Source organism: Oncorhynchus nerka, linkage group LG24, assembly GCF_034236695.1.
Source record: "Oncorhynchus nerka isolate Pitt River linkage group LG24, Oner_Uvic_2.0, whole genome shotgun sequence".
Classification (NCBI taxonomy): Eukaryota; Metazoa; Chordata; class Actinopteri; order Salmoniformes; family Salmonidae; genus Oncorhynchus; species Oncorhynchus nerka.
In genome coordinates this window covers 28,305,841-28,333,719 of record NC_088419.1, presented here as the reverse complement: position 1 = coordinate 28,333,719, position 27,879 = coordinate 28,305,841, and the positions used below count along the sequence as shown (strand labels likewise).

The window sequence follows — 27,879 nt, the reverse complement described above, 5'->3', positions numbered from 1 at the left end:
GGTCCAGAGTAAAGTAGATCAGTCAATGAGAACACATGTTCTTATTTCCTCTGGCACTGGAAGTAAACCCATCTCCCATGATCCATCCATCAACCACATCCAACTCTCAGAAACAACTGATGTCTTGACAGTGCCATCTCATTGATAAATCTACTATGATATTTCAGGTGGCCCGAAATGTAATGCGTTTCTTATGAGGACAGGCTAAATAGGAGATTGTCCTCAAATCGTCTCCCTCAACAGGAATTGGTCTGTACCCTGGTAACGTGTGTGCACTATGCATAAGTGTGACTTAAACTCCCTTTCACACGTCTATGCATTATTTGTGCATTTGTTTTGTCCTCATAGGACACTAGCACTACTTCCACATTCTGGAAAATATAGGTGATCAACAATAAGTAGGTCACTGTTCTTCAATACATTACCTTGTGTTTTATGCCCATTAGATAGTGTCAAAAGAAACCAAATGTCTTGATTTCACAATCGCTTTACAATTCTCGCTCGAGACACACATAGCATTCATCCCAGTTAACTCAACCTATACAAACAACCATCTCATACGTCTTGTGAATATGTTAATATACTCCGAATAACACAACAAAAAATACAGATTCTTGTTCGGAGGAGGGACGAGGAAAAGTGCCATTAATATACATTCAATTTACAGCAGAGCAAGTCTGGCTAGGCTGGTTCAACATCCCTCTCTTATAGTCCACACCCTCTCTAACCCTGGTGCCGTTGCCCTGCGATTGGCCCTCTGCAGTGTCCGTCACTGGCTTGGTCGGTTGGGGCGGCCCCTCCAGTAGTTGTTATAGGCCTCCTGGAACATGTTCTTGCAGCTGAGCTTGGCGTCGAGGCGGGAGCAGATGAGGAAGGAGCCGCCCATCTTGCGGTGGAGGGAGTAGGTCTCCTCGGGGGGCGGGGTGAGGCGCTGCTTCAGCATCACGGGGATCAGGTTGTGGATGCGCTCCGTGGTGCTCTGGGCCCCAAAGTTAAAGGGCTCCGTGGAGGCGAAGGCCTCGCCCAGGATCATCACCGCATCCACATGGGCGTTCTCCATGGACTGAGGGACGTGCAGAACATACTCAGTAATAACCAGAGTGTGTGTGTATTTTGTGTTCACTACTAAGTTTATGCCATAGATTAATGAAGGGCCTTCTCAATTCAGTGTGACTAAATAAAATGGTAAACAGCATTATTGATGCATGTGTTGATAAAGAATGAAGTCACTCACCTTTGACTCATAACCTGTGAGGAACTTCATGTCTCTTGATCTCTTCAGAACCCCCTCTCTGTCTCCCTCTGCTGCGGACTTGATGAGCTGGTTAAAACAAGAAATAAAAGATGTCACACACGTAGAAGGATATCATTATGGTCGGTTATGTTTTGTTGGGGGATATAGCCCAATAGCTCACCTCAATGTAGATGTCAGTGAAGTCTTCACTAAATCCTCTCGTTGCACCGAAATCTAACAACGCAACCTATGGATGAAACAGTAGCCATGTTTAGTTATTTGAAGCATTCAGCAAAATCGTGCTACTGGATGTGGGTTACTGTATAGACTTGACTCTACAGAAGACATGGTATTTACATTTAAAACAGAAAGGACCTTTAGGAGGGTCATCAAAATCAGTGGACTCTAATGATGAAATTGACAAGAGTTAAAAGGCAGACTCACCCTGTGTGTCTGCGGGTCGTAGAAGAAGTTGGACCAGTTGGGGTCAGTCTGCATGTATCTGAACTCAAACAGCTCCCTCAAACACAGCTTCAGGATATTCTCACAGATCTGACAGAGAGAGAGATCTCATTTTTCATTCTGCAGTGTGGCCACCAAGGGGCAGTATTACACTGGTGTTTTGGTGTATGAGGCGACAGAGAAAGGAGGTTGTTGTGGTGGCGTTTATCTTACACGTCAAAACAAGCTTGGCAAGAGAACACACACATTCCACAATATACTGTAGGTAAGTAGTAATCACCAGAATGGTGCAATTGTTTGGTTATTGAATAAAGTTGCAGCCTGCGCTGACCTCGTTCTTGAGTTCCTGGGAGAGTTGTTCAGCCTGGTCCAGAGGGAAGCCTGGGACCAGCTCTGTGGTGAGGACGGCGTTGCTGCTCAGCTCATCTATTACATCTGGCACGTAGAAGAACGGGTGGTCTTTCAGCAGCTCCCTGTACCAATCACATATATGCGACACTCGTCAGACACAGGAACAACAACATACAGCTCTGAAAACTACTGCTGGATAAGTCAGCAATTAGGACTAAACGGGAGTATATGTACATTATTTGTGACAAAGATTCACGGGATCTTTAGTTTGCAAATAGCATTATAGTCCTACTATGTGAGTTTAAAATATCACATAGTAGGACTACACAGATTTATCAGTGCAGTGTAGGGCTCCCGAGTGGCGCGGCGGTCTAAGGCACTGCATCTCTGTCCAAGAGGTGTCACTACAGTCCCTGGTTAGATTCCAGGCTGTATCACATCCGGCCGTGATTGGGAGTCCCATAGGGTGGTGTACTATTGGCCCAGCGTCGTCAGGGTCTGGCCCGGGGTAGGACGTCATTGTAAATAAGAATCTGTTCTTATGACTTGCCTAGTTAAATAAAAGGTTAAATAAAAATAAATAAAATCAGTGAGTGTCCTCAACAACAACAGCTCATTGCATCGCCACAATCCCTCAAATAACCCTCCAGAGTCTACACTAACTCCATGTGCTTGGGCTGTAGAAATCACTGTTTAATGGGGAGGGTGAACCATGTACTGTATGACTATGCATAGAAGGGAGTGGTGTCACTGTCCACGGTCAAGGTGAAAAGCATATGTCATCCACAGCTGGTGTGTACTGCGTGTGTAACAGGAGCCCCCGCTCTGGACATAAACCCTCACCCTGCCTGCCCGTCAACAGATCATGGAACGGGGACAGGGGACATGAGGAGAGGGCATGCGGAGGGAGTGCTTGTTGTCTCCTTGTATTATTTCTAGTATGTCTAAATTTAAAAGCTGGCTGCAAGCCAAATGGTGCACCTTCATATCGAAACCTAATGCTCCCCAGAGGGCTAGAGCGGCTATTCTTAGCCCCTGAAGGCCAACTTCATCCAAAATATAGCAATTGTACCCCCCTTCACTTTTCATTTCAGGAGCAGAACAGTGACTTAGGTTAGATGATGAAAGTAGTTACAGGGAGGTGGTCTTTAAAAAGGAGCACATCTTGTTGTTTTCATTACTTACTTGAATTTCTTGGCACATTTGGCCTCTCTTATGTAATCACATTCCAGCGCCAGCTCTCTGCTCATCACCTCAATCAAATGCTCAGGGAAGAGACCTGTACAAAATGTAAACAGAGGGAGAGAGGGGGGGTTGATTATAATTTTTCTTCCACGTAGAGGATGTGTGCTCCAATCATTCCTGGCTCAGTGGAAGCCCTGACTGATGGGAACGAGTCACCCTACCGAGGATCAATGATGGTCTCTCTCTACGGTCTGTGACACTGCATGTGTGTGTGAGCAGGATCGGAACAGGATAATAGTGTTTGCTTATAGGGAGGGGAGGGGGGGGGCTGGAAAATCCCCATTATTGTGAGCCATGTCATACATGTGATTGGACTATGTCATGCCATGTCAGTTGTGTATAGTATGAGCCCATAAATAACAAATTCAATCCCTCCAGGGGTCGTCACCTTCAGGCAGCGCATTGCTCATGGTGAGGAGGGTCATCAGGTTGTTGACGTCACTGTCGATGCTCTTAGCCACTCCGGGGTACTGCATGGGACAAACAGCATGATAAAACAACCATGTTTACCAGTTTGACATAAACCTGCCCTGACGTGAAGACAAAACACTGCCATGACATTGTATATGGGACATGCTAATGGAGCACTTAGCTCCCTTGTCTATATACAATTTGAGATAAACCTATACAGTTTATAACAACAAACATGCTTTCCATGCTGTAGGTCTTTTGACTGGTGAACATGTGGGAAGAGCTTACTCTAATACAATTTAGATAAACAATACTGAGTTGACACGCAAGATTCCCATGTGCTTAAAAAGTTTAATACATTTTAAAAAAATAGACTTGTTTGATTTCTTCTTGAAAAGACAAGCACTGCCTTAAATGCAGCCATGAGAACAGCAGAAAAGCGAATGCTGGTGGTCACTGCTGACATTCAACATCGGTCATCTCTACACTGTGGACCTCTACAATGTGACTATGCAAGATACCTTTAATGAGGTTGTAAAAAGCCTCTACTGTGTGCGTTAATGTGACCTTGTACTATTACCAGGGGATTATTTAGGAGGGTGCAACGTTACATTTCCATCTGAACGTTCTGTATTGTTTCTAAAAGATGGTCTGTCATATAGAGTAGGGAATCATGTCCGCTCAGCTCTATTCCTTACAGTTCTATCTGTAGCTCCAGAAGAAGCAGCAGCAGGTTTCTCTATCTCACCTGGATCTTCATGGCCACCTCCTTGCCGTTCTTCATTTTAGCCAGATGGACCTGTCCAATGGAGGCCGCAGCAAACGGCCGCTCCTCAAACGACTCCAGCTTGTCCCTCCAGTTAGGGCCCAGGTCGTTGTTGATGGACTTCTGCAGGGACAGGAACACAACCACACATAAACCAATGGCAGCTCCCTCAACAGTGTGTCTGTCACAGAGATGAGAGTTAGTCTTCAGTTATGGGTCCTCATTAATTGACTGGGGTACAACAGATCTGATCGTAATCTGTTTTTCACTTGTCTTACTGACTGACTAATGATTCAGAGAGCTGCGTGATACTCATTTATTTTCCAGTACCACTTTCTAGCAAGAGGCTAAAGGACTAGTCAGGGGGGTGCTTAAGAGCAGGTTATTAAAGGTGAAACCTTACCGTCATCTGTTTGATGGGCATGAAGTCTGCACTCTGTCTCACACGCTCAAAGATCTTGGCCAGCTGGGGGTTGATGAAGGCATCATCTGAAGGAGACGGACAGAGGAGAGAGATCAAAGTGAATGACTGATCAAAGATCTTGGCCAGCTGGGGGTTGATGAAGGCATCATCTGAAGGAGACGGACAGAGGAGAGATCAAAGTGAATGACTGATCAAAGATCTTGGCCAGCTGGGGGTTGATGAAGGCATCATCTGAAGGCGACGGACAGAGGAGAGATCAAAGTGAATGACTGATCAAAGATCTTGGCCAAGGCATCATCTGAAAGGACAGAGGAGAGATCAAAGTGAATGACTGATCAAAGAGAGCTGGGGGAGAGGCATCATCTGAAGGCGACGGACAGAGGAGAGATCAAAGTGAATGACTGATCAAAGATCTTGGCCAGCTGGGGGTTGATGAAGGCATCATCTGAAGGCGACGGACAGAGGAGAGAGATCAAAGTGAATGACTGATCAAAGATCTTGGCCAGCTGGGGGTTGATGAAGGCATCATCTGAAGGTGACGGACAGAGGAGAGATCAAAGTGAATGACTGATCAAAGCAGAGTCAGCCTGACATCCAACAGTCAGAACAAAACATGAGCCAAGCCATGTTGTTCCTGTCTGTCAACCTGTTCATTACACTATGCACCAATACAGGACATAAAATCACAGGTCTTAATCGCAGTAGCCTGTTCAGTTCAACTCCAACACGTTGAGTAATAAATGAACAATCACAGGTCTAGAAATCATCTTTAAACCCTTGGTGCCTCTGGGTCTTTATCACAGTTCAATCACAGAGATTAAGTCCTCGCCAGTGTTCACTAAACGTCTCTGGGAGGCCAACACATTTGGCACAGCAACAATCTTCACATAGCTTTAGCTGGCAGTGCCTTAAAACGGTCCCTCAAATGTATTATAGCAACAACGATGACTTTGCATATTAACCAAAACAACGTGGTGGGAGCTGGGTTGCAGAGCATTGTGGGAAAGATCTATAACCGGGTCACCATTCCGACAACAAGTGGAAAAGGGCAGCAGAGGAGAATGGCACCTCAAACAGATGAAATAGAACCCAAAACACAGTGGTCAGAGGGGACCTGAGGTCTTTTTTTCTTTCTGACACTAATGGGGTAGATAGTCCTGCCAGACCCGGCTGATTGTGAGTGAGGGCGACTTTAGTATTTAGTTAAGCAGAACACATTTAAGCGTCGGCTGCACTTAATAAATGGAGGGATCAACTGAAGTAATAGTGATTTGACCTTTGTCTTACTGTAAATTACAGTGATTATCATCATGTGTGTTTGTCCTAACTTGTATGAGGACTGCTGAACAGACACGTTTTTCTGTTATGATTAGACAGCCATTGATATATGCAACAACCTTCCTAGAATACCAAGCCAGTTTGAAAACCAGTTTTATCTGAAATCATTCAACACGTTTTAGAACAAAGGACATTAGCCTATCAGTTTACATAGGGAAATATCAGCGGAAATATCAGAGGACGGTCACTTCAAACTCAAAAGGTCGCAGTTCTGACATAGTTGGTGGCTTATTTTTAGCCCTGGCAATGCCTTGGCTGTTGCTGTCCATCAATAGTCAATTTGGTACGTGTCACACAACTGACATGGGAATGGCGGGAGAATGCCATTTATTTATTTAACCTTTATTTAACCAGGCAAGTCAGTTAAGAACAAATTCTTATTTACAATGACGGCCTAGGAACAGTGGGTTAAACTGCCTTGTTCAGGGGCAGAACGACAGATTTTGACCTCCTCAGCTTGGGGATTCGATCCAGCAACCTTTCGACTACTGACCCAACACTCTAACCACTAGGCTACCTTCCGCCCCCATTGCCCTGTGCATTGAGTTGCATTAATCTTATGCTGGGTCTGTGACACTGTTTACCAGCTAGCTGGAGCAGTTAGAAACCCTTTCTCCCCTATATCCTACACATTACAATGCTCAGGATTTGTGATCATCTCCATGGTGACCATGCAGACCTATAGGCAGGCTTGGCTGGATAGCGACTACTCAAATTAGGGGCTTGAGGGGTAAGCTTCCCTCTAAAGCTGTACCTGCGTGCCAAATTTAGAGCACTAATCTGACTCAGCGCCAGGCAGCGCTATGAGAGGTAACCGCTTTGCGTGCCAACACTCAGAAGAGCGGGCAAGGCTGTGTGCAGGGGGCAATCTATTTTTAAAATCAGAACCCCACTCACATTCCCAAAAACAAACAACCCAGCCCAGATAGACAAGCAGACAAGTTGGCAAGCTAGGAGGCCATTAAAAAGTCAATGTCAAGGGCAACACAGCAGGGTCCAGCAAGGCTAAAATAAGTGTTGTGTGTTGTTGTGATCTGACCGGAGGTGTGGTGAACTGGGAGATGCATGAATAGATAGATGCCAGTGAGGTGGGAGAGGCCAGAAATAACTCTGATCTACAGAGGATGGAGGGAGGCCCAGTAGAGGTTATGAAGATGACTCATGAGTGCCGTGACACTAGGGATAAGGGTCATGAAGCCTGCCACGCTGCAGCACAGTAGACACAGCTGAAGAGGGCAGTAAACAGAGGGAATGGCCCAGACACAAATAAAACACACAGGATCAAGGTTTGCCAGTAGTCACCTTGAATGCTGAGCATCTGGCCCAGTTTGAGTGCGGCTCCGCGGACCTTGCACAGCGTCCTGACGATCCGCTCTGCGTTAGCCTCTGATAGGAACGGACTGGAGTCCAGAACGGCCTTCTTGTCAGCTGAGGGGAGAAATAACAGTCAGCTCTATGCTAAACTCCAAGGTTGGAGTGGAAAATGTAGTTGTAGTGATTATCCTGGTGAGAGGCAAACTAATGTTGAATCTCATGGGTTTTGTGGATAGATAGTGCAGGTCTGGCTTAAGGGAGATAATGCTTTCATAAATAGCATCTAACGGCAACACTTTACTCAAACCAGTAGTGATTCCTGACTGAGGAGAAGGCCTAATGCGGTGAGAGAAGTGTCACTTCCACACTATTGATACTCTCTCAAGACATGGTAGAGAACACCAGCGCTCTTCCTGACACCCTGTCCAGAGCACCCCATTCCCATCTATCAGAGAGACAACTAAAACGTGTTTACTAGAAGACTGCCGAGACGTGAATTGTGAATGTCTTTCCTGACAGTACTGTACAGTTTGTTTCGTCCATATTCTGTTATTGTATCAGCTTGTACGATACAACATATTCACTATAGAAAACTGGGCATTTTCATAAACCAACGGACTTAATTAAAAGCAGGCTAAAAAAAAAGATCTCTTCCCGTCCTAGGCAGCGTTTTGTGTAGCAGAACCAGTCTGTCTGGTTTGAAGCCCCCAGATGCCCTCAAGCAGGAAGAGAGAGGCATGCCTGCCAGGCAGCCCAGGTGGAGTGAGGGGGAGAATGTGTGTCAGTGGGCCACACTGTGACATCAACAGCAGGAGCAGTGCGTATTAAGGCTTTATGAGCAGAAGGAGAATTTAAAAAAGGACTAACTAACTTCAGGCACTCTGTCTGCTGCTACTCTGTCTGCTGCTACTCTGTTCCCCCCCAGAGCGCTCTTCATTAGCAGAACTTTAGAGAGCAGTGCACTGGATAAAGAATAGACTAAAGTCCCCCACCGTAGATCAAGATCTTTTCTTCTTATGCGCTCTGATGACAAACTCTACTCCACCACTACATACTCGCTCTGTATTGTGCAGAAATGGTGCTCATTATAGAATGAATGTGTGCAAGAATACCATCTATGACTTATCAAGCTTGACTCATCAATCGTGATGATTTCTGATTAATCCAAGGAGTTAAGGTTGATCTCAATTTAAAGCCCTAGATTCAATGTACTGTATCTCTTCCTGGGTTTTAAAGGAGACAATGAGCACAGTGACATGCACACAATAATATGACTATTGTTGATAGTCAGACTAATATAATAGTATGTTTAAAACGTTTACATGCTTTGCAAGAAGAACGATTTCCCTAATAATCCTCTTTACACGGACACATCTGAAATCAGGCTACCTGACAAGACTTTTGATAAATGCAGAAAATTGCCAAACCATGTGATTCTTTTGGGGAGTTTGGACATATAAAGTTTGCATGGGGAAAACTATTGATGTGTACTTTTAGTTTTTCCAAACTAATTTCACTCGTGCAAAAGAGGGAGGCAGGCGCTACCGGTGCTGACACATGGGCAGATCAAATACACCACTGGAACACCCATTAAGTGGTTTACATGTCCCAATAATTCAAAAGAAAAACCAGGTGTTGTAATCGGCGTATGCTTACTTCGATTATGACCTCACGCCGATTAGGATAAGCAGAGTAAGGTGTTTCTGTGACTATTACATAGTCTGCCTACCGCCATAATAAGTTTAATATCAAATGATTAGTGTGCATGTAAATACACTCAATGAGTACATTTATACGCACAGTAATAATTCAATAGTAAAACAAGAGTATGGCGGTAGGCAGACTATGTAATAGTCATAGAAACACCTTACTCTGCTTATCTTAAAATCGGCAGAAGGTCAACATTGAAGTAAGAATACGCCTATTTAAAACACCGGGTATTCTGAGCAATCTTTCAAATGATAAGGACATGTAAACACCCTAGTCGCCGTTTCAGCGGTGGATTTGATCTGGGCATGTGCCAGCACCAGCAAGCCTCCCTCTAGCGTGAGGAGTTCAGAACGTATGTGTTTTAGAAGTCGTTTTCACACACACATTGAAATCAGAATCAAACATTGCTTCCCAAAAATAAAATGGTCGCTGTGGTAGAACGTTTATTTTGATTGGTGATTTTCTGCCTTTATCATAGTACCATCAGGTAGCCGGATTTCAGACGCATCCATGTAAAAAAAAAAAAAATGATTATTAGGGAAATAATTCTTCTTGCAAAGCATTATATTCATCTGATTATTCACAATACAATTGCATTATTGTGTGCATGTAACCGTACTAATTGGCTCTGTCAATGGTTCTATAATGTCAATCTCCCCTGCACTAGATTAGACTGCTAAACCACCTCCACTTATTTTTTGTAATCGCGAAGACCACACTCATCAACTGAGCCCAACTACAGTAGAGTCTAAGAACTATAGCCTAGTGTGTTCAATTACAATTAATTATGATAGGAATTATTATGCCTCTGCATATCTGTATAGGTGACATATGTCCAATGCATGCAAATTAAGTAGGTTACAATGTAATTATTAGATTAATTAAATCATGTCAGACATGTCGAAGGTGCATTGCCTGCATGTTACTGCTGGGTAAGTGTCTAGTACGTGAGTGTGCATGCTTGTACACGTAATGTGAAACATAAGCCTGTTTCCAGTTACCATAGAAATCAGTTTATGTTAAACAGTTACCGTTTTCCTCACTTGGCCTCATACTCTTCTTGGCTACCTCAGCCAGCGCTCCAAAGCCCAGCCCTACAGCAAGACCTGTGGACACAACCCACAGTGTTAACAATCACACAACAATCCATCCTGAGATAACATGATGTCAAGATCTGGGTCATTCAGTAGGGTACAATGTACGGAACGTTCAGATAGAAATAGTTTGTGTAGAACAGACATGGTTCTCTGTCATGTAGCGTAAGGAATCATATCAGCTTTATATACGTAGGGTGTCCAATCAAAATGCTTCTTTTGACAGATGGGTAAAATCATGTTAAATGCGCATTCGGAAAGTATTCAGACCCCTTTTCTTTTTATTCTAAAATGGAATAAATACATATTTTTTTAAATGGCAATCTACACACATTACCTCATAATGAAGAAGCGAAAAAAGGTTGACATTTTTGCACATTTAAAACAGTAATACCTTATTTACATAAGTATTCAGACCCTTTGCTATGAAACTCGAAATTGAGCTGAGGTGCATGCTGCTTCCATTGATCATCCTTGAGATGTTTCTACGACTTGAGAGTCCACCTGTGGTAAATTCAATTGATTGGACATGATTTGTAAAGGCACGCACCTGTCTATAGAAGGCCCCACAGTTGACAGTGAATGTCAGAGCAAAAACCAAGCCATGAGGTCGAAAGAATTGTCCGTAGAGAAAAGTACAGAGAGAGATCCTTGATGAAAACCTGCTCCAGGGTGCTCAAGAACTCAGACTGGCTCACCTTCCAACAGGACAACGACCCTAAGCACACAGCCAAGACAACGCAGGAGTGGCTTCGGGACAAGTCTCTGAATGTCCTTTCGTGGCCCAGCCAGAACCAGGAATTGAACCCGATCTAACATGTTTGGAGAGACCTGAAAATAGCCGTGCAGCGACTCCCCATCCAACCTGACAAGAGATTGAGAGGATCTGCACAAAAGAATGGGAGAAACTCCCCAAATACAGGAGTGCCAAGTTTGTAGAGTCATACTCAAGAAGACTAGAGGCTGTAATCTCTGCCAAAGGTGCTTCAACAAAGTACTGAATAAAAGTGTCTAAATACTTAGGTAAATGTGATATTTCATTTTTAATACATTTGCAAAAATGTCTAAAAACCTGTTTTTGCTTTGTCATTATGGGGGGAAAAAATGTTGAACTCATCTTCTCGAATCCGAAGGACATAAAACAATAGAGGAAAGACAGATATCGAGTTTGAGACATGGCATTAATTCAGTATCTGTGAAATGTCGATGGAACACTGAGCGTATACCAAGCTTTTAACATGTAATACAACTCGTTTCATGACAATCTTGCGACCTGCGGAAACAACGTTGAAGACGACGACCACAAAATGCACAATCCTCAAATTGTTACGAGAAACCTGCTCCGCTATGTCAAAAGAGCCCGGTGTTTATTATTGGATGTATTAGGTTAATTAGGTTATGAAATCTGACTTTTAGGATATAATGTTAATGATATGTTAGAGAAAGACCTCACTGAACGATTCAGAACATTTACAATCATATGTCTTGGTAAAATGTATTTAATAACATAAGGAAGTGAAATTTCATCACCAAAGATCATTTTCGGCCACTCTGGGCAGAGTGGGTAGACACCCAACTATACGTTATTTCTGTCTACAACATTCCGATGATTGTGCCCTCCTTAAGGCAAACCAGCCTTTGATATGTACATTTTTATGTACATTGATATGTACCTATTTTCCATATTGTACAGAACATCCCAGGTACACCTATAAATTGCTTCCCACAGCCTTTTGCTTCCCCATGATACATCAGTCAGGTCAAATCAGTTCCTGGTAGCTCATGGGACATTCACTTATGCCTCTCTATTCTATTTAAGACACGGATGGAGTTCAGTTCAGACTTTCAGTTACATACAGATGTTATCTTAAGAAATTAACAGAAGTTTAGTATAAATAAACATGTAGAAGGTATTTTTGTCTGTGATTATTTTACCTTTTTTTTTATAACAGTCATCTATTAAATAATCACCCCTTTTCCTCTTTGGATAGCACATCTAAAAGCAAATCACAACAGCTAACTAACAGTGAAATGCTTACTTACAGGCCCCTCAACAATGCAGAGAGAAAGAAAAGAGAAGTAATAGAAAAGTAATAATAAAAGTAATAATGAATACACAATGAGAAACGATAACTTGGCTATAAGCATTGTGTACCAGTACCGAGTCGATGGGCATGAACAAACAAAATCCCTTTGCGATTCATTCTGGCATAGTTCTCTACTTTCTAGTCAATAAGCAAGTAGGAAAGTGGGCACAGAAAAATAATGTGTCACTGTGCGGAGAATATGGGGGGCATCCATATCTACAGCACAGAATGAAGATCACAGCTCACTGGCTCATTCCACGGCATTTAAATGTTCATCAATAGTGCTGAGTTCAGAACATTTTATACCACAACTCACATGGCACAGAAACAAGCTTGGGCACAGGCCAGGCAGTTCAGCCTTCCTACACTACACTAGTATGTTATATAACTCCACCGTGAAGTAATACTTCCATAAGAAATCACTGTGCACAAACCAGCTGAGGACTCTGTTAATGCTGTTAAGTTAAATGTAGTGGACGAGCGTGCACCATCTGAACCAGTGACCTTTGATAGATATCCAAAACAAGTCCAGTCTTGTCCCCTTCAGCCAGCCGTACCTGTGCTCCCAAACACCACTGTGTGTAGTGTGTAATCTTGTCAATGATTGAGTAGCACTTCCTACACTGGAGAGATCCCTAAGGGTTGTTGACAGGACACAATTGATAGTGTGCATATATATATATATATATATATACACTAATCAAATCTGGCTTCAGATATTTATTCTCTGAAATATGTTCAGCAACCGATTTCTTCAAACGTTATGTTGTCCTCTAAATAAATCAAAGCAACACATTTAGGAAGCATCACCATGATATTAGGATATCTTGTTTACACCCATAGACCCCCCCAGGATTGCTCCTTTCTTGGTAAACCGCATCCAATCATAGCTCAACTTCCTGAGCAGTAGCTGACTAATTCCTTCTGTCAGTCAAGTCAAAGAATCCTGCAGAAGTTCAAAGGGGCGACACTGAGTTGTGCCATCAGCTCCTGACACTGTCATACCTCAAAGCTGCAGGCTCACCCTGATCACCTTACAGAAATAGATCACCTTACAGAAATAGAGAGTTTTGTTTATGGCGAAAAATAGACGGCGTGTTTAGGACATGACAACAACAGCGGGACCTGGGGGTTCATAAAAAGACAACTGGTCAGACAACTTCTGAACATCCTGCTAACTTCAGCGGTAAGACGACAATCTCTCCATGGAAGCATCCATGTGTGGTGTTTCCTGAAGCATAACGAGTACATGTCAAAGGGAACTGAAACTCAGAGAGCATGGTGTTAATTTATGTATCCATAATCCAACCCACAATAACAACCAGGAGAGAACAGAACAGGAAACCTGCATGGCTTGGTGTTCTCTCACATTGGTACACCAACTAACAGACTTCAGGAACTGGATAGCCTGTCAGCAACTCTATCTCAACGCGTGACCAGTTGATGGTCAGTCCTCAGGGAACAGTATAGCACTTTTCCCCTGGAGGAGCGGGCCCTGGGCTCGGTTGCCAGCCTACCAGGTATCCCCCTGAGCCATGATGGGGAGGGAGAGCAGACTAATAAGGCTCCAGAGTGCTGGACTGACAGGTGTCCGTCTATCGAGACCCACATCACTCAAATGCCCCCAAACCCGGCAACCCTGATTTCCAGCTGAATGATGCAGTGATCTGTCAGCAGATCCCTCTCCGAGACCCGCCCCGCCCCGCCCCCAACCTCCCATGATGCTTGTGGTAGTGCGGTGCCCTGACAGAGAGAGAATGCCGGAGCTGGCACTGTAATGTATACAGAAGGTGCCAGGGCCATGTATGGACCGAGAGTAAACAGGTGCACCTAAGTGGATTTCCTCTCACTTGTGTATCGGCTCGCTGCGTGGATCTGATAACCACCCAAACAGCCACAAAATGTGCAGCATGCTGGCAGAGAGATGGATGACCCAGGCCGGGGGGCAGGCTGTCAGTCCAGATCCCAGAGATCAGCTGTACCCAGGCCAGGATATCAGCTAGAGATGCTGCTCACATTAATCCCGCTACCTCCCTTTATCATAACATGAGCTCTGACTCATTCAGCCTCTGCTGCCTACATCTGTAGTGCTCTGTCCTCCTCCTGTTCAGTCACAGACCAAGGTGATGTGGTGGGACGCTCAGATATCATAGTGCTTACATGACAGACAGCTTGTTGCATCCCATCTACAGCTGTAGTAGATAGAATACTGTACACACACACAGCATATATTTATACTCCGGACTCCAACATTGCTCATCCTAATATTTCTATATTTCTTCATCCCATTCTTTGACTTTTGAATTTGTGTGTATTATTGTGTACTGTTAGATATTACTGCACTGTTGGAGCTAGGAACACAATAATTGTGCTACATCCGCAATACCATCTGCTAAATGTGTATGTGACCAATACAATTTGATCTTCTCAACACCATATCAATACATCCTATCCATCTGGGGCAGCAGGGTAGCCTAGTGGTTAGAGCATTGGACTAGTAATCGGAAGGTTGCAAGTTCAAATCCCCGAGCTGACAAGGTACAAATCTGTCGTTCTGCCCCTGAACAGGCAGTTAACCCACTGTTCCTAGGCAGTCATTGAAAATAAGAATTTGTTCTTAACTGACTTGCCTAGTTAAATAAAGGTAAAAGAAAAAAAAAAATCTACAGGTAGCCAAATAAAACTGCCTTTGATGACATAAAACACTGCTAAAACCATGAAAATAAATATCATTCACACTGAGAAAAAACAGGAGCTTTAAGCTACAGGTCAGATTGATAACAGTAAAGGTGTCTCTCTGAAGAGGCAGAAGCTAACTGGCACTAGCAGACCAGTTAAGAACTCCCTAATAGCTAATCTGCAATCTGCAGTCTGCTTTGCAGGCCTATTACTGGTCAAAGTGCAGATTAACCTCCAAGCCTCAATCTGTCCCTTTGGCTGTCAAGGGAAGAGGACAGGTCTCAGAGAACTCACTAACAACCCTAAACCACAACTTTGACACCAACATCTGTTCACACCGTAGTCACAACACTCTAGACAACTAACCTTCACATCACCTAGCTCTGTCCAGCCACCCTAGAATTCTGGAAAGAAACAATACAAACTATCCACCCTCTTGGGTCACCGCATTCAAATCTCCCTGTCCCTCTGCCTTCTTGGAGAGCTCTCATCATCGACCATCCCCCCCTTAACGACGTAAGAGGGTTCAAAAATAGATGCTCTAATTGTAAATATTGACACTGGTTACAGCAATGATGGTCACTAAACGTTTTTGGGTACCAGAGAAGGTTTGGCATGTGTTGATCAGTTGTACAATACTTTTCCTTTAATGTGATGTTTGGATGAAATGAAAAGGGGGATAAAAGGTGAGCTCAAGCAAGAAACAAAGATGAAATAAAGCACTATTTCTGTCACTATGCTGATGTCACCAAATCAATATTCCAAAGTTACGAGGATCAAGTTCTTAACACTCACAGCAATGTAGTCAACAGCAACATGTTACTGATCCAATAAAATGTTCAGTACCTTCCCCTCCTGAAAATAACAACATAATACACTTGACATTTGTAAGAGCACAGTAGAAACCAAAATAATGTGTAGCCTTACCTCCAAAATTGGCCAGTCTTCCTAACCGTGTCACGGGTACCTTTCTCTCTCGTGCCCTCTCACTGAGCTAAAACAGAGACAGAACAACACAATGGTAGACAAGATACACACTCAACACATCTCAGAGTCACAGGTAACAGTGAGATGAGGTGTAGATGTACCATTTGTTTGTGTGGTTTCTCGTTCCTCTTGGCCTCCCTGGCCTTCTCCATGTCCTCGGCCGTGAGGCCCCCAACCCCCGAGCGGTCCTGGTGATAGGAGCGGTAGACGCTATAGGATCGGTAGGAACGGATCTGTCCTGAGAACTGGCTGCTGGGGTCCTTGTAGCCATCAAAGAGCTTGGATTTGACTGAGACCTGGCCATTGTATGTCCCGCTGGTCACTCCGTCTGCGCTCTCTGTCCTCTCTGATGAGAAGCCCCCCTCATCCCGGAACCCTGACCCCACGTGTTCCCCTCTGTCCATGTTGCTTCCTTCTGCTACAGAGAAGTCATTCTTGCTGTCCATGTCTGCTGGGAAGTCATCAGACACACTCTGCTGCTGCTGCCCACCAAACTCCTTAAACAGATACACAGAAGTGAAAGGGGTCAATGAGGAGCTTGGTGTGGTTTCACTGGTATGGATAGGGCCAGAGATTTTCTTGACCGGGAAAAACACAAGATATTTTCAGGTCATCTGATAAAAATTCAAATGAATAAATGTATAAATCTGATCTCAAGTCAAACTGTATTTACATCCCAGCATGCTTTGCTTTGTGGGGGTTTAGTTCTCCATTGTACTATTCCGATCAAATAACTCAGCCATGATAATATTCCAAAACTCTATGAATCAACCTTTTGTTGCGCTTACTCTAAATTAGACTAGGCACAAAATAAGGATAGGAAGCCATTTGACACTGAAGCTCTGTCATCCATTTTAGATCTGGCTACTGGAGGTATTGTCTGACAATGAAAAATATAGAATCTTTGTAACGATCACAGTTCTCCACTACCCCCATTCATCTCCTGCTGTGCCCACCTGCATCTTCTGCATGGCTACTCCCATGCTCTGGGCCATGGCCTGGGCTCCTCCATTACGCAGGGTGTTGGCCTGAGTCTCCATGATGGCCTGGCTCAGCTTGGTCAAGCCACGCATTACCAACATCATGTCACCTGCCATGATGGTCTCCCTCACACCTAGAACAGAGACGTGGAAGGATTACATGAAAGGGGGTTACATAAAGCCGACAGTATGTACATACATGCAACAGTCTGAGGCTAGATGGTCTGAAAGTAGTCGTGCTGAAAAGTCTTCTTGTAGAATCTAAGACAAACCTTCATAACAGTAAATGTCAATTCAATAGTGAATATAACAGCGTGACAAAGGGAAATTACATTAATCATACTGGTGGAATGAAAATCGTGTACGGTCACCAATGGCCTATCGGAGGACGTGAAAGTCACACCACTACAGGCCATTGGCGGAGGTTTAAGTCTCACATGCTAATAGCCAGCTATCAGGTCAGCACTGCTGTCAGTCAACAACTAGAGAGTGCCTGGTCGGGCAGGCAGCAAAACACAGCTGTTATCAACGCTCATCACAGCCAAGACAACCTCGCAAAGGTTAAACATGTTTTCACTCAAGGGAACAAACATTTAGGTAACGACTTCCAACGCCAGGGCTACACCGGGAATAATAAGTGCTACGTTACAACAAACATGAGCATGTTTCAGCTTTACAGTAAGATTATCTGGAAGGAAACAAGAAGGCTTTGGATGGAAAGTACCCTTGTCTGGCTCTTAGTGCAGGACCATATTATTCATTATTTTGAGCTATATTGTAGTCATATATCATCCAGCAGTGAGTGAAATAGAGAAAGGCCACTAAAAAGTATAATATCTGCCCTTTTCAAATCTCATTGCTGTAAATTACAAAACTGGGCTGACCTTAAAGATCGGACGCTGCAATCTATCTCAATATAATTTCTGGGTAACAATTAAGTACCTTAACTTTCTGTGATTGAAAATCAAATGATGGTTGGTTGACACAGCAGAAATAAGTATTCAATGTTTATGTATTCTTATTGGTTGGTTGAAGTTACATACAGTGCATTCGGAAAGTATTCAGCCCCTTTCACTTTTTCCACATTTTGTAACGTTATAGCCTTATTTTAAAATGGATGCAAAAATAATAATATAAATTCCCAATCTACAATACCCCATAATGACAAAGCAAAAACAGGGTGATAAACATTTTTGCAAATGTACATAAAAAAAAACTAAAAAAACAGAAACACCTTATTTACATAAGTATTCAGACCCTTTGCTATGAAGCTCGAAAGAGCTCAGGTGCATCCTGTTTTCATTGATCATCCTTCTACAACTTGATTGGTGTCCACTTGTGGTAAATTCAATTGCTTGGACATGATTTGGAAAGGCACACAGCTGTCTGTAGAAGGTCCCACAGTTGACAGTGCATGTCAATGCAAAAACCAAGCCATGAGGTCGAAGGAATTTTCCGTAGCGCTCAGAGACGGGATTGTGTTGAGGCACAGATCTGGGGAAGGGTACCAACATTTCTTTGCAGTATTGAAGGTACAAGAACACAGTGGCCTCAATCATTCTTAAATGGAAGAAGTTTTGAACCACCAAGACTCTAGAGCTGGCAGCGCGACCAAACTGAGCCATCAAGAGAGAAGGGCCTTGGTCAGGGACAATACCAAGAACCCAATGGTCACACTGACAAGCACTCCAGGGTTCCTCTGTGGAGATGGGAGAACCTTCCAGAAGGACAACCATCTCTGCAGCACTCCACCAATCAGGCTTTTATGGTAGAGCGGCCAGACGGAAGCCGCTCCTCAGTAAAAAGCATGACCAAAAGGGCACCTAAAGGACTCTCATACCATGAGAAACAAGATTCTCTGGTCTGATTAAAACAAGCTTCAACTATTTGGCCTGAATTCCAAGTGTCATGTCTGGAGGAAACCAGTCACTGCTCATCACCTAGCCAATACCATCCCTACAGTGAAGCATGGTGGTGGCAGCATCATGCTGTGGGGATGTTTTTCAGCAGCAGGGACCGGGAGACTAGTCATGATCGAGGGAAAGATGAACGGCGCAAAGTACAGAGAGATCCTTGATGAAAATCTTTTCCAAAGCACTCAGGATCTCAGACTGGTTCACCTTCCAACAGGACAACGACCCTAAGCACACAGCCAAGACAATGCAGGAGTGGCTTCGGGACAAGTCTCTGAATGTCCTTGAGTGGCCCAGCCAGAGCCCGGATTTGAACCTGACCTGAAAATAACTGTGCAGCGACGCTTCCCATCCAACCTGACAGAGCTTGAGGGGATCTGCAGAGAAGAAATGGGAGAAACTCCCCTAATACAGGTGTGCCAAGCTGTGTAAAGGGTTTGAATAATTATGTAAATGTAATATTTCAGTAAATTTTGTATACATTTGCAAACATTTCTAAAAAGCAGTTTTTGTTTTTCCATTATGTAGGTAGTGTTTGTGTAGACTGCTCAGGAAAACAAAACAATTTAATCAATTTTAGAACAAGGCTGTAACGTAACAAAATGTGAAAAAAGTGAAGGGGTCTGGATACTTTCCGAATGCACTGTATCATTAACATATTATGCAATTGGTCATGCTTTCTGATTGGCAGAGATCGTGAATGTAAACTCTCCCCAGTCTGATTTTGACATGCAAGCTAGGTCACGCTCCGAAATACTGTTCACTACTTTCATATTTAAAATGTGTACGAGTTCACTATCTACACGTCCTGATGTGTGCGCGCACACACAGAGATTTTAAATCTGGAAAAAAAGGTCACCACCATAACTTGGCCTCATTCATTTGGCAACAGAGTATCTACTGCTCACTAGCCAGACAGACTTCCCCTGTACTCAAAATCACACAAACCACCCATTAGAGGTCGACCGATTATGATTTTTCAACGCCAATACAGATTTTTGGAGGACCAAAAAAAGCTGATAGATTTTTTTAAATCAGAATATTTTTATATATACAGTTGAAGTCGGACGTTCACATACACTTAGATTGGAGTCATTAAAACTCGTTTTTAAACCACTCCACAAATGTCTTGTTAACAATCTACAGGTTTTGGTAAATCGGTTAGGACATCTACTTTGTGCATGACAAGTAATTTTCCCAACAATTATTTAGAGACAGATTATTTCACTGGATCACAATTCCTGTGGGTCAGAAGTTTACATACATTAAGTTGACTGTACCATTAAACAGCTTGGAAAATTCTAGAAAATTGTGTGACTTCAGGCTCATTTTCATCATTTATCAGAAGTTTGAGTCAATTGGAAGTGTACCTGTGGATGTATTTCAAGGCCTATCTTCAAACTCAGTGCATCTTTGCTTGACATCATGGTAAAATCTAAAGAAATCAGCCAAGACCTCAGAAAAAATCTGTAGACCTCCCCAAGTCTGGATCATCCTTGGGAGCAACTTCCAAACGCCTGAAGGTACCGCGTTCATCTGTACAAACAATAGTACGCAAGTATAAACACCATGGGACCACGCTGCCGTCATACCACTCAGGAAGGAGACGTGTTCTGTCTCCTAGAGATGAACATATTTCGGTGCGAAAAGTGCAAATCAATCCAAGAACAACAGTAAAGGACCTTGTGAAGATGCTGAAGGAAACAAGTAGAAAAGGATCTATATCCACAGTATAACGAGTCCTATATCGACATAACCTGAAAGGCCGCTCAGCAAGGAAGAAGCCACTGCTCCAAAACCGCCATCAATTTTTTGTTTTAAAGCCAGACTACAGTTTGCAATTGCACATGGGGACATTGTACTTTTTGGAGAAATGTCCTCTGGTCTGATGAAACAAAAATAGAACTGTTTGGCCATAATGACCATCGTTATGTTTGGAGGAAAAAGGGGGAGGCTTGCAAGCCGAATAACACCATCTCAACCGTGAAGCACGGGGGTGGCAGCATCATGTTGTGGGGTGCTTTGCTGCAGGAGGGACTGGTGCACTTCACAAAATAGATGGCTTCATGAGAAAGGAAAATGAAGCAACATCTCAAGACATCAGTCAGGAAGTTAAAGCTTGGTCGCAAATGGGTCTTCCAAATGGACAATGACCCCAGGCATACTTCCAGAGTTGTGGCTTAAGGACCACAAAGTCAGGGTATTGGAGTGGCCATCACAAAGCCCTGACCTCAATCCTATCGAAAATGTGGGTAGAAATGAAAAGGCAAAGCAAGGAGGCCTACAAACCTGACTCAGTTACAGCAGCTCTGTCAGAAGGAATGGGCCAAAATTCACCAAACTTATTGTGGGAAGCTTGTGGAAGGCTACCCAAAACATTTGACCCAAGTTAAACTATTTAAAGGCAATGCTACTAAATACTAATTTAGTGTATGTTAACTTCTGACCCACTGGGAATGTGATGAAAGAAATACAAGCTGAAATAAATAATTCTCTACACTTATTCTGACATTTCACATTCTTAAAATAAAGTGGTGAGCCAAACTGACCTAAAACAGGGAATGTTGACTAGGATTAAATGTCAGGAATTGGTGTACGTAAACTTCCGACTTCAACTTTGTGTGTGTGTGTGTATTTAATATTTGTAATAATGACAATTGCAACAATACTGAATGAACACTTATTTTAACTTAATACATAAATAAAATATATTTAGTCTCAAATAAATAATGAAACATGCTCAATTTGGTTTAAATAATGCAAAAACAGTGTTGGAGAAGAAAGTAAAAGCGCAATATGTGCCATGTAAAAAAGCTACCGTTTAAGTTCCTTGCTCAGAACATATGAAAGCTGGTGGTTCAATATTCCCAGTTAGAAGTTTTAGGTTGTAGTTATTGGAATTATCGACTATTTCTCTCTATACCATTTGTATTTCATATACCTTTGACTATTGGATGTTCTAATAGGCACTTTAGTACTGCCAGCCTAATCTCAGGAGTTGATAGGCTTGAAGTCATAAACAGCGCTGTGCCTTAAGCATTGCTGAGAGCTGCTGGCAAATGCAGTAAAGTGCTGTTTGAATGAATGCTTATGAGCCTGCTGCTCCCTACCACCAATCAACAAGACTGCTCTATCAAATCATAGACTTAATTATAATAAAACACGGAAATATGAGCCTTTGGTCATTAATATGGTCAAATCTGGAAACTATCATTTAGAAAACAAAGCATTTATTCTTTCAGTGAAATACGAAACCGTTACGTATTTTATCGAACGGGTGGCAACCCTAAGTCTAAATATTGCTATTACATTGCACAACCTTCAATATTATGTCATAATTACGTAAAATTCTGGCAAATTAGTTTGCTATGAGCCAGGTGGCCCAAACTGTTGCATATACCCTGACTCTGCGTGCAATGAACGCAAGAGAAGTGACACAATTTGCCTCGTTAATATTGCCTGCAAAAATTAATTTCTTTGAACCAAATATGCAGGTTTAAAAAATATATACTTCTGTGTATTGATTTTAAGAAAGGCATTGATGTTTATGGTTAGGTACATTCGTGCAACGATTGTGCTTTTGTTAAATCGTCACCCGATTGGCTTAGTAGGCTTTGATTCGATGGTAAATTAACAGGCACCGCATTGATTATATCCAACGCAGGAAAAGCTAGTTAACCTAGTAATATCATCAATCAACCATGTGTAGGTAACTAGTGATTGTGAAAATGTATTGTTTTTTACAAGTTTAATGCTAGCTAGCGACTTACCTTGGCTCCTTGTTGCACTCGAGTAACAGGTGGTCAGCCTGCTACGCAGTTTCTTTGTAGAATGCAATGTAATCGGCCCTAATCGGTATCCAAAAATGACGATTACCGATTGTTATGAAAACTTGAAATCGGCCCTAATTAACCGGCCATGCCAATTAAATCGGTCGACCTCTATCACAGGCTGCTCTGCTCCAGATAAAATCTCCCAAAATTACTTTCTGGCTGGCACTAAAATAATCCTACCTTTTGCTGCTCAGACCTGACCCCGACTCTCACATATGTACATGACGAATAAAACAACAAAATGGAGGAAAGTGTAGAATTACAATGCACAGGCATGTAATGTATGTGTGTATGTGTCTATGTGTGTGTGTGTGCGACCGCACGTGCTTAGGGGATGTGGGGATGATTTGAGACGACTGCAGTGCATGTGAGGCTTGTTTAGTATGCATGTGATTGGCACACCCTTCTCCTAACTCAATAAGTACAAGTCTAGTCTGGGTTGCATTAACTGTGTTCTGTATCTCTGGTTCTCCACAGTGAGGCTACCTTTTGAGATCAGATACAGTAATAGGAACCATGACTGAGCCATGAGTTCCTTATGAGTTCCAGTGAGATGCACCCATGCCAGTGAAGTGACAGGCTCTTTCAAGTCTGATTTAAGACCTACTCTTGGAGTTTGGCAGAGAGAGAGAGCAGCTCCAGCACTTTCATCCAAATCTCAAGATTTATTATGTGACACCAGATAGATAAAAAAAAAAGTAGTTGTATGCAGTGTAACTACGAGTAGGTTTGCAGTAAATAATCTGACTCACGGACAGTGAGGTGTAAAACTAGTGTGAGCTGCTGTGACACCAGATAGATATAAAAAGCGGTTGTATGCAGTGTAACTACGAGTAGGTTTGCAGTAAATAATCTGACTCAGGGATAGTGAGGTGTAAAACTAGTGTGAGCTGCTGTGGTAGAGTACAAAGGGAGCAGGGCATAACATTTACTTTTTGGTCCAACAGCCACTGTGGCAGGTAGATTAAACAATATATATATTTTCCCCTGCTAAAATTACACCAACATAATACACAAAAAACATATGAGCATGCTTTGTAATGTTTTTAAAACAATTCATATATTACTAGTAGCGTGGTATATTGTTTAATTTAATTTCTGTGTGTCTTTTAACCAAAATGTCCCAGATATTTAAGGGCGGGAGGGTAGCGCGACACGACATGTTTGTGCCTGTGAGATTGAGTCTGACTAGTAGAAGCGTTGTCTTCTCTTCCCTAGCAGTTGAAACTCAAATAGACAAACAAACCTAACTTGAACAAAACAATGCAAATAGTCAAGAAACAGTTCAAGTAAATTAAAATATTAAAACTTTTATGTACGTGAGCAGCTCTTCACTTGCGCACAGCTCCAGCCAGGCGGTGTTGCAGCACGAAGTGGAATAGGCAATATAGGATTCATAGTTTTGACTTTGTGCAAATAATTTACCAGCTATGAAACAAAACGGCATAAATACTTAAACTGCTACTGCAGCATTTATTTTACTATAAATGTGATACTACTATACTATTATTATTCACAAATGCAAGTGAAATGCTGTGGAGTGTCGCCTTGTTTAACGTCCAGAAGCTTTAGTTGTGTCAATTTCCCTTGAAAACCAGATGCATCCGGTTGCTCCCAACCCGCTGAGGGTGATTCGAAGGGAGTAGGAGGAAACACCTTTCTGTACCTTGGCAGTTCAACTCACAATGAACCTGTTTAGGCTAGGCATGTGGGAGTGCCATAGCATTCCACTGCTTTATGATTTAGCCTAGTTATTCAGTAGGCCTATTTCTTACAGCTGTATGGGTGATGCCAAGCCTCAACACAACGGCTTTTGGACCAATAGGATGTATTGTTGCTCAAGTCAAAGGGGGAAAAGTTGGTTCTCCGTTCAAAACAATCTCTCTCAGTCAGAGGACATTTTTATTCCCAGAGTTCCCAGTTGTCTTGAATGCACTGAAGTCTGAGATTTCAGAGTTCCCAGTTTTTTTTAACGCAACATATAGCTTGAAAACTTGACTGCTGACATGCAAAACATTTTGGGACTGTAATAACCAGCGGTCTATTTAAAAAGAACACCAAAGGATTGTTGAGTGGCTTATTCCTGAGGTCAATTAATGTTTTTGTACGACAATTAATTGAAAGCAGTCTGTAGGTCAGAGCCTGATTCACATGCACGTTGGTATTCAGAGAAGGAATGTGTTTGTGTTTGTGTTTCTGTTGCAAAACATAAGGATATTGCCAAGCTACAGTTAATTATGTAATAAAAGACTGAATTGTGCAAGTTCCCATTTGATAAAGCGGAACAGCTTGTCTAACTGAAGATAACAATTTCCACTGCTAAAAATATTATCTTCCACATTTGTGCTGTTTACATTCACCTACATTCATCCAATATATCACCATAATTTTCCTACTGTTCCTGCCAGTCTAAGAGCCCACGTGCCTAGCTCTGCACGGCAACAATGGCCTCTCCTCATGAGATAGACAGGCTACTTGAGTGTGAGTGTAAACAACAGGACATATCAGATAGCGGAAGCCAGGGTGAAAAAGTGATTATGAAGAGCAGCCAAATACAATGAGCTCTGTGCATTCAAATTGCCATCGATCAAATGCAATTGTGTCTGTTGTCCATTGAGTATGGTTGCCCATACCGTAACTCCACGTCCACCATGGGGCACTCTGTTCACAACGTTGGTGCATACTGCTGCATACTCACCAGACATGGAGAGTCAGTTAAGAACAAACTTATCTACAATGGCGGCCTTCCACGGCCAAACCCTAACGATGCTGGGCCAATTGTGCGCCGCCCTATGGGACTCCCAATCCCGGCCGGTTGTGATACAGCCTGGAATCGAACCAGGGTGTGTAGTGACGCCTCCAGCACTGAGATGCAGTGCCTTAGACCGCTGCTCCACTCGGGAGGCCTACATGCCATCAATCTTATCTAATGACACCTTGGAATGGACCTTGACCTATAGCACATACCATAGCTGCCACTTGATGTTCAACATAACAAGATAGCTCCCTCTCTCTCTCCTTGAGGTGGCCTCTGCACCAAAATCAACATGAGATTTAATCTGCAACTACAGTATGATTGGATATGATTGCATTAAGTAGGCCACTGCTTTCTCTATTGATCACATTGATAAAAGCAACCATTGATTAGAATACGAGACAGCTATTAAATCCAGAATTTAAAGTTACAAACCATGAAAAGAAGGCAATGCAGTTGGTTAACAACCCAATCAAGCAAACTATCTGCTTTACAGTATGACATTCAAAGCTTGTACTGTACAATTCAATGTCCTCACACTGTACAGTGTGGAATGAATTGTATCCATTTCATTTCACTGATAGTAAAGGCCAAATAGTATCTGGCTTGCTACAGTATTTTAATAATGCATACACATTTAATGTAACCTATTTGCAGACACATACTGGTAGGTAGTCCTCCACTTTGAAAATAACCAGGCCTGTAGTCTGCATGTGGCACGACTGACACTGGTACAGAATGTTGTTTATGGGCCAGCTGAGCTCCTCTTCTAGCCCTGGCCTTTGTGACCATTGACAGAGCTTTGTCCTTCAGGCAAAACTACCAAAATGGCGTAGATGATTCTTCTTAATGCTCATGATTTGTATTTATTTTGGATCCCCATTAGCCAAAGGAGCAGCTACTCTTCCTGTGGTCCAGCACAATTAAGGCAGTTTATACAATTTTAAAAACATTGCATTCACAACACACTGTGTGCCCTCAGGCCCCTACTCCACCACAACCACATATCTACAGTACTAAATCCATGTGTACGTATGTTATCGTGTGTGTGCCTGTGCCAATGTTTGTGTTGCTTCACATTCCCTGCTGTTCCATAAGTTCTTTCTTATCTGTTTTTTTAATTTATTTTTTAATCTAATTTTACTGCTTGCATCAGTTACTTGATGTGGAATAGAGTTCCACGTATTCATGGCTCTATGTAGTACTGTGTGTCTGTTCTGGACATGGGGACTGTGAATAGACCTCTTGTGACATGTCTTGTGGGGTATATATGGGTGTCTGAGCTGTGTGCCAGCAGTTCAGCAGACAGCTCGGTGCATTCAACATGTCATAAACGAAAGTAGTGATGAAGTCAATCTCTCCAGCCGTGCTGCCCTGTTCTGAGCCAATTGTAATTGTCCTAAGTCCTTTTTTGTGGCACCTGACCACACGACTGAACAGTAGTCAAGGTGCGATTACTCTGCCTATTATGGAAATAACTGCTTCAAAACACAGTTTTCATTCACGTCTACAAGCTGATTGAAATGCATGCAGGAAAATGTGCACAAATGACCTACTGTTGGCCAAATGTCACACCAGCTAGCAGAGAATGCAATAGCCAGAAGATTCCGACCTTAACTGGGCGCTTGCTTTCTGGCGCACATGAAAGTTTGATGCCAGTTAGTTACATGTTGTATTACTTACTTCCACTGTGCATCATGACTGAGTCTAGACAAACAGTAAAAATGTTTGGATTTCGTCAAAGACTTGCATAAAATATTTCGGCACGACGTAAGTAAACTATCTAACGTTAGGCTGTTTGTGTTCACCGACATTAGGATAAACTATAAGGCTATTCTGATAACATTGGCCAGCTATTCTGAACTCAGACGTGATGTAGCTAGTTACAATAGCTACATATCGTGGAGTTGAGAATTAGGTCACGTTTCAAGGCAGATTAGATGTGTTTTTTTCGCCAATGCTGCAATGTCCAAATTGTCAAATTAATACGTATTTATTCCATTTTGCTACTTGTAATGTGGAAAATAATACACTTACCCCCAGTAATTGCGAATGTCTGGTTGTCTTTTCAATGCTACCTCGTCCCCCAAAGGCCTAAACAGTGCGTCGTGTCTTCCACCATGAGGTAAACACTGTTTACCTACGCTAAATCGTGATTGTGAGAGTGTTTTTACCCCGCCCCTAAACACCTCCTATTGGTCGTGCGATAAGCCAAGCAGGTTTTTGAGAGGTGGTGGCTGAATCCTGATTCCTCATTGGCCAATCTTCCAAGAAAAGGGCGTACTCTCCAAGTTTA

At 42.7% G+C, this 27,879-nt stretch overlaps 1 protein-coding gene across 2 annotated transcripts; it reads right to left on the bottom strand.

Moving 5' to 3' along the window:
* Positions 1-2: 2 nt before the first annotated feature.
* coq8aa (coenzyme Q8A, genome duplicate a) lies at positions 3-27,726 on the bottom strand. 2 transcript variants are annotated; one of them, XM_029631414.2, is made up of 15 exons: positions 27,621-27,726; positions 17,059-17,216; positions 16,204-16,599; positions 16,043-16,109; positions 10,287-10,361; positions 7,534-7,659; positions 4,873-4,958; positions 4,452-4,592; positions 3,681-3,762; positions 3,233-3,326; positions 2,028-2,169; positions 1,679-1,786; positions 1,416-1,481; positions 1,235-1,321; positions 3-1,063 (listed from the first exon to the last, which is right to left on the bottom strand). In XM_029631414.2, the coding sequence occupies exons 2-15, from the start codon at positions 17,197-17,199 to the stop codon at positions 770-772; spliced, it is 1,905 nt and encodes a 634-aa protein (XP_029487274.1). In that variant the 5' UTR covers positions 17,200-17,216; positions 27,621-27,726; the 3' UTR covers positions 3-769. The 2 variants fall into 2 exon arrangements, with proteins under 2 accessions (XP_029487274.1, XP_029487275.1); XM_029631415.2 differs by having other exon boundaries at positions 10,299-10,361.
* Between the last annotated feature and the right edge of the window lie 153 nt (positions 27,727-27,879).

Coding starts and splice junctions, on each gene's coding strand:
- coq8aa (XM_029631414.2), bottom strand. CDS start 17,199: ATGGCAGGTGACATGATGTTGGTAATGCGTGGCTTGACCAAGCTGAGC. Junction 16,600..17,058: donor TAGCCATGCAGAAGATGCAG/GTGGGCACAGCA, acceptor TATCTGTTTAAG/GAGTTTGGTGGGCAGCAGCA. Junction 1,064..1,234: donor TCACAGGTTATGAGTCAAAG/GTGAGTGACTTC, acceptor CACGTCCCTCAG/TCCATGGAGAACGCCCATGT.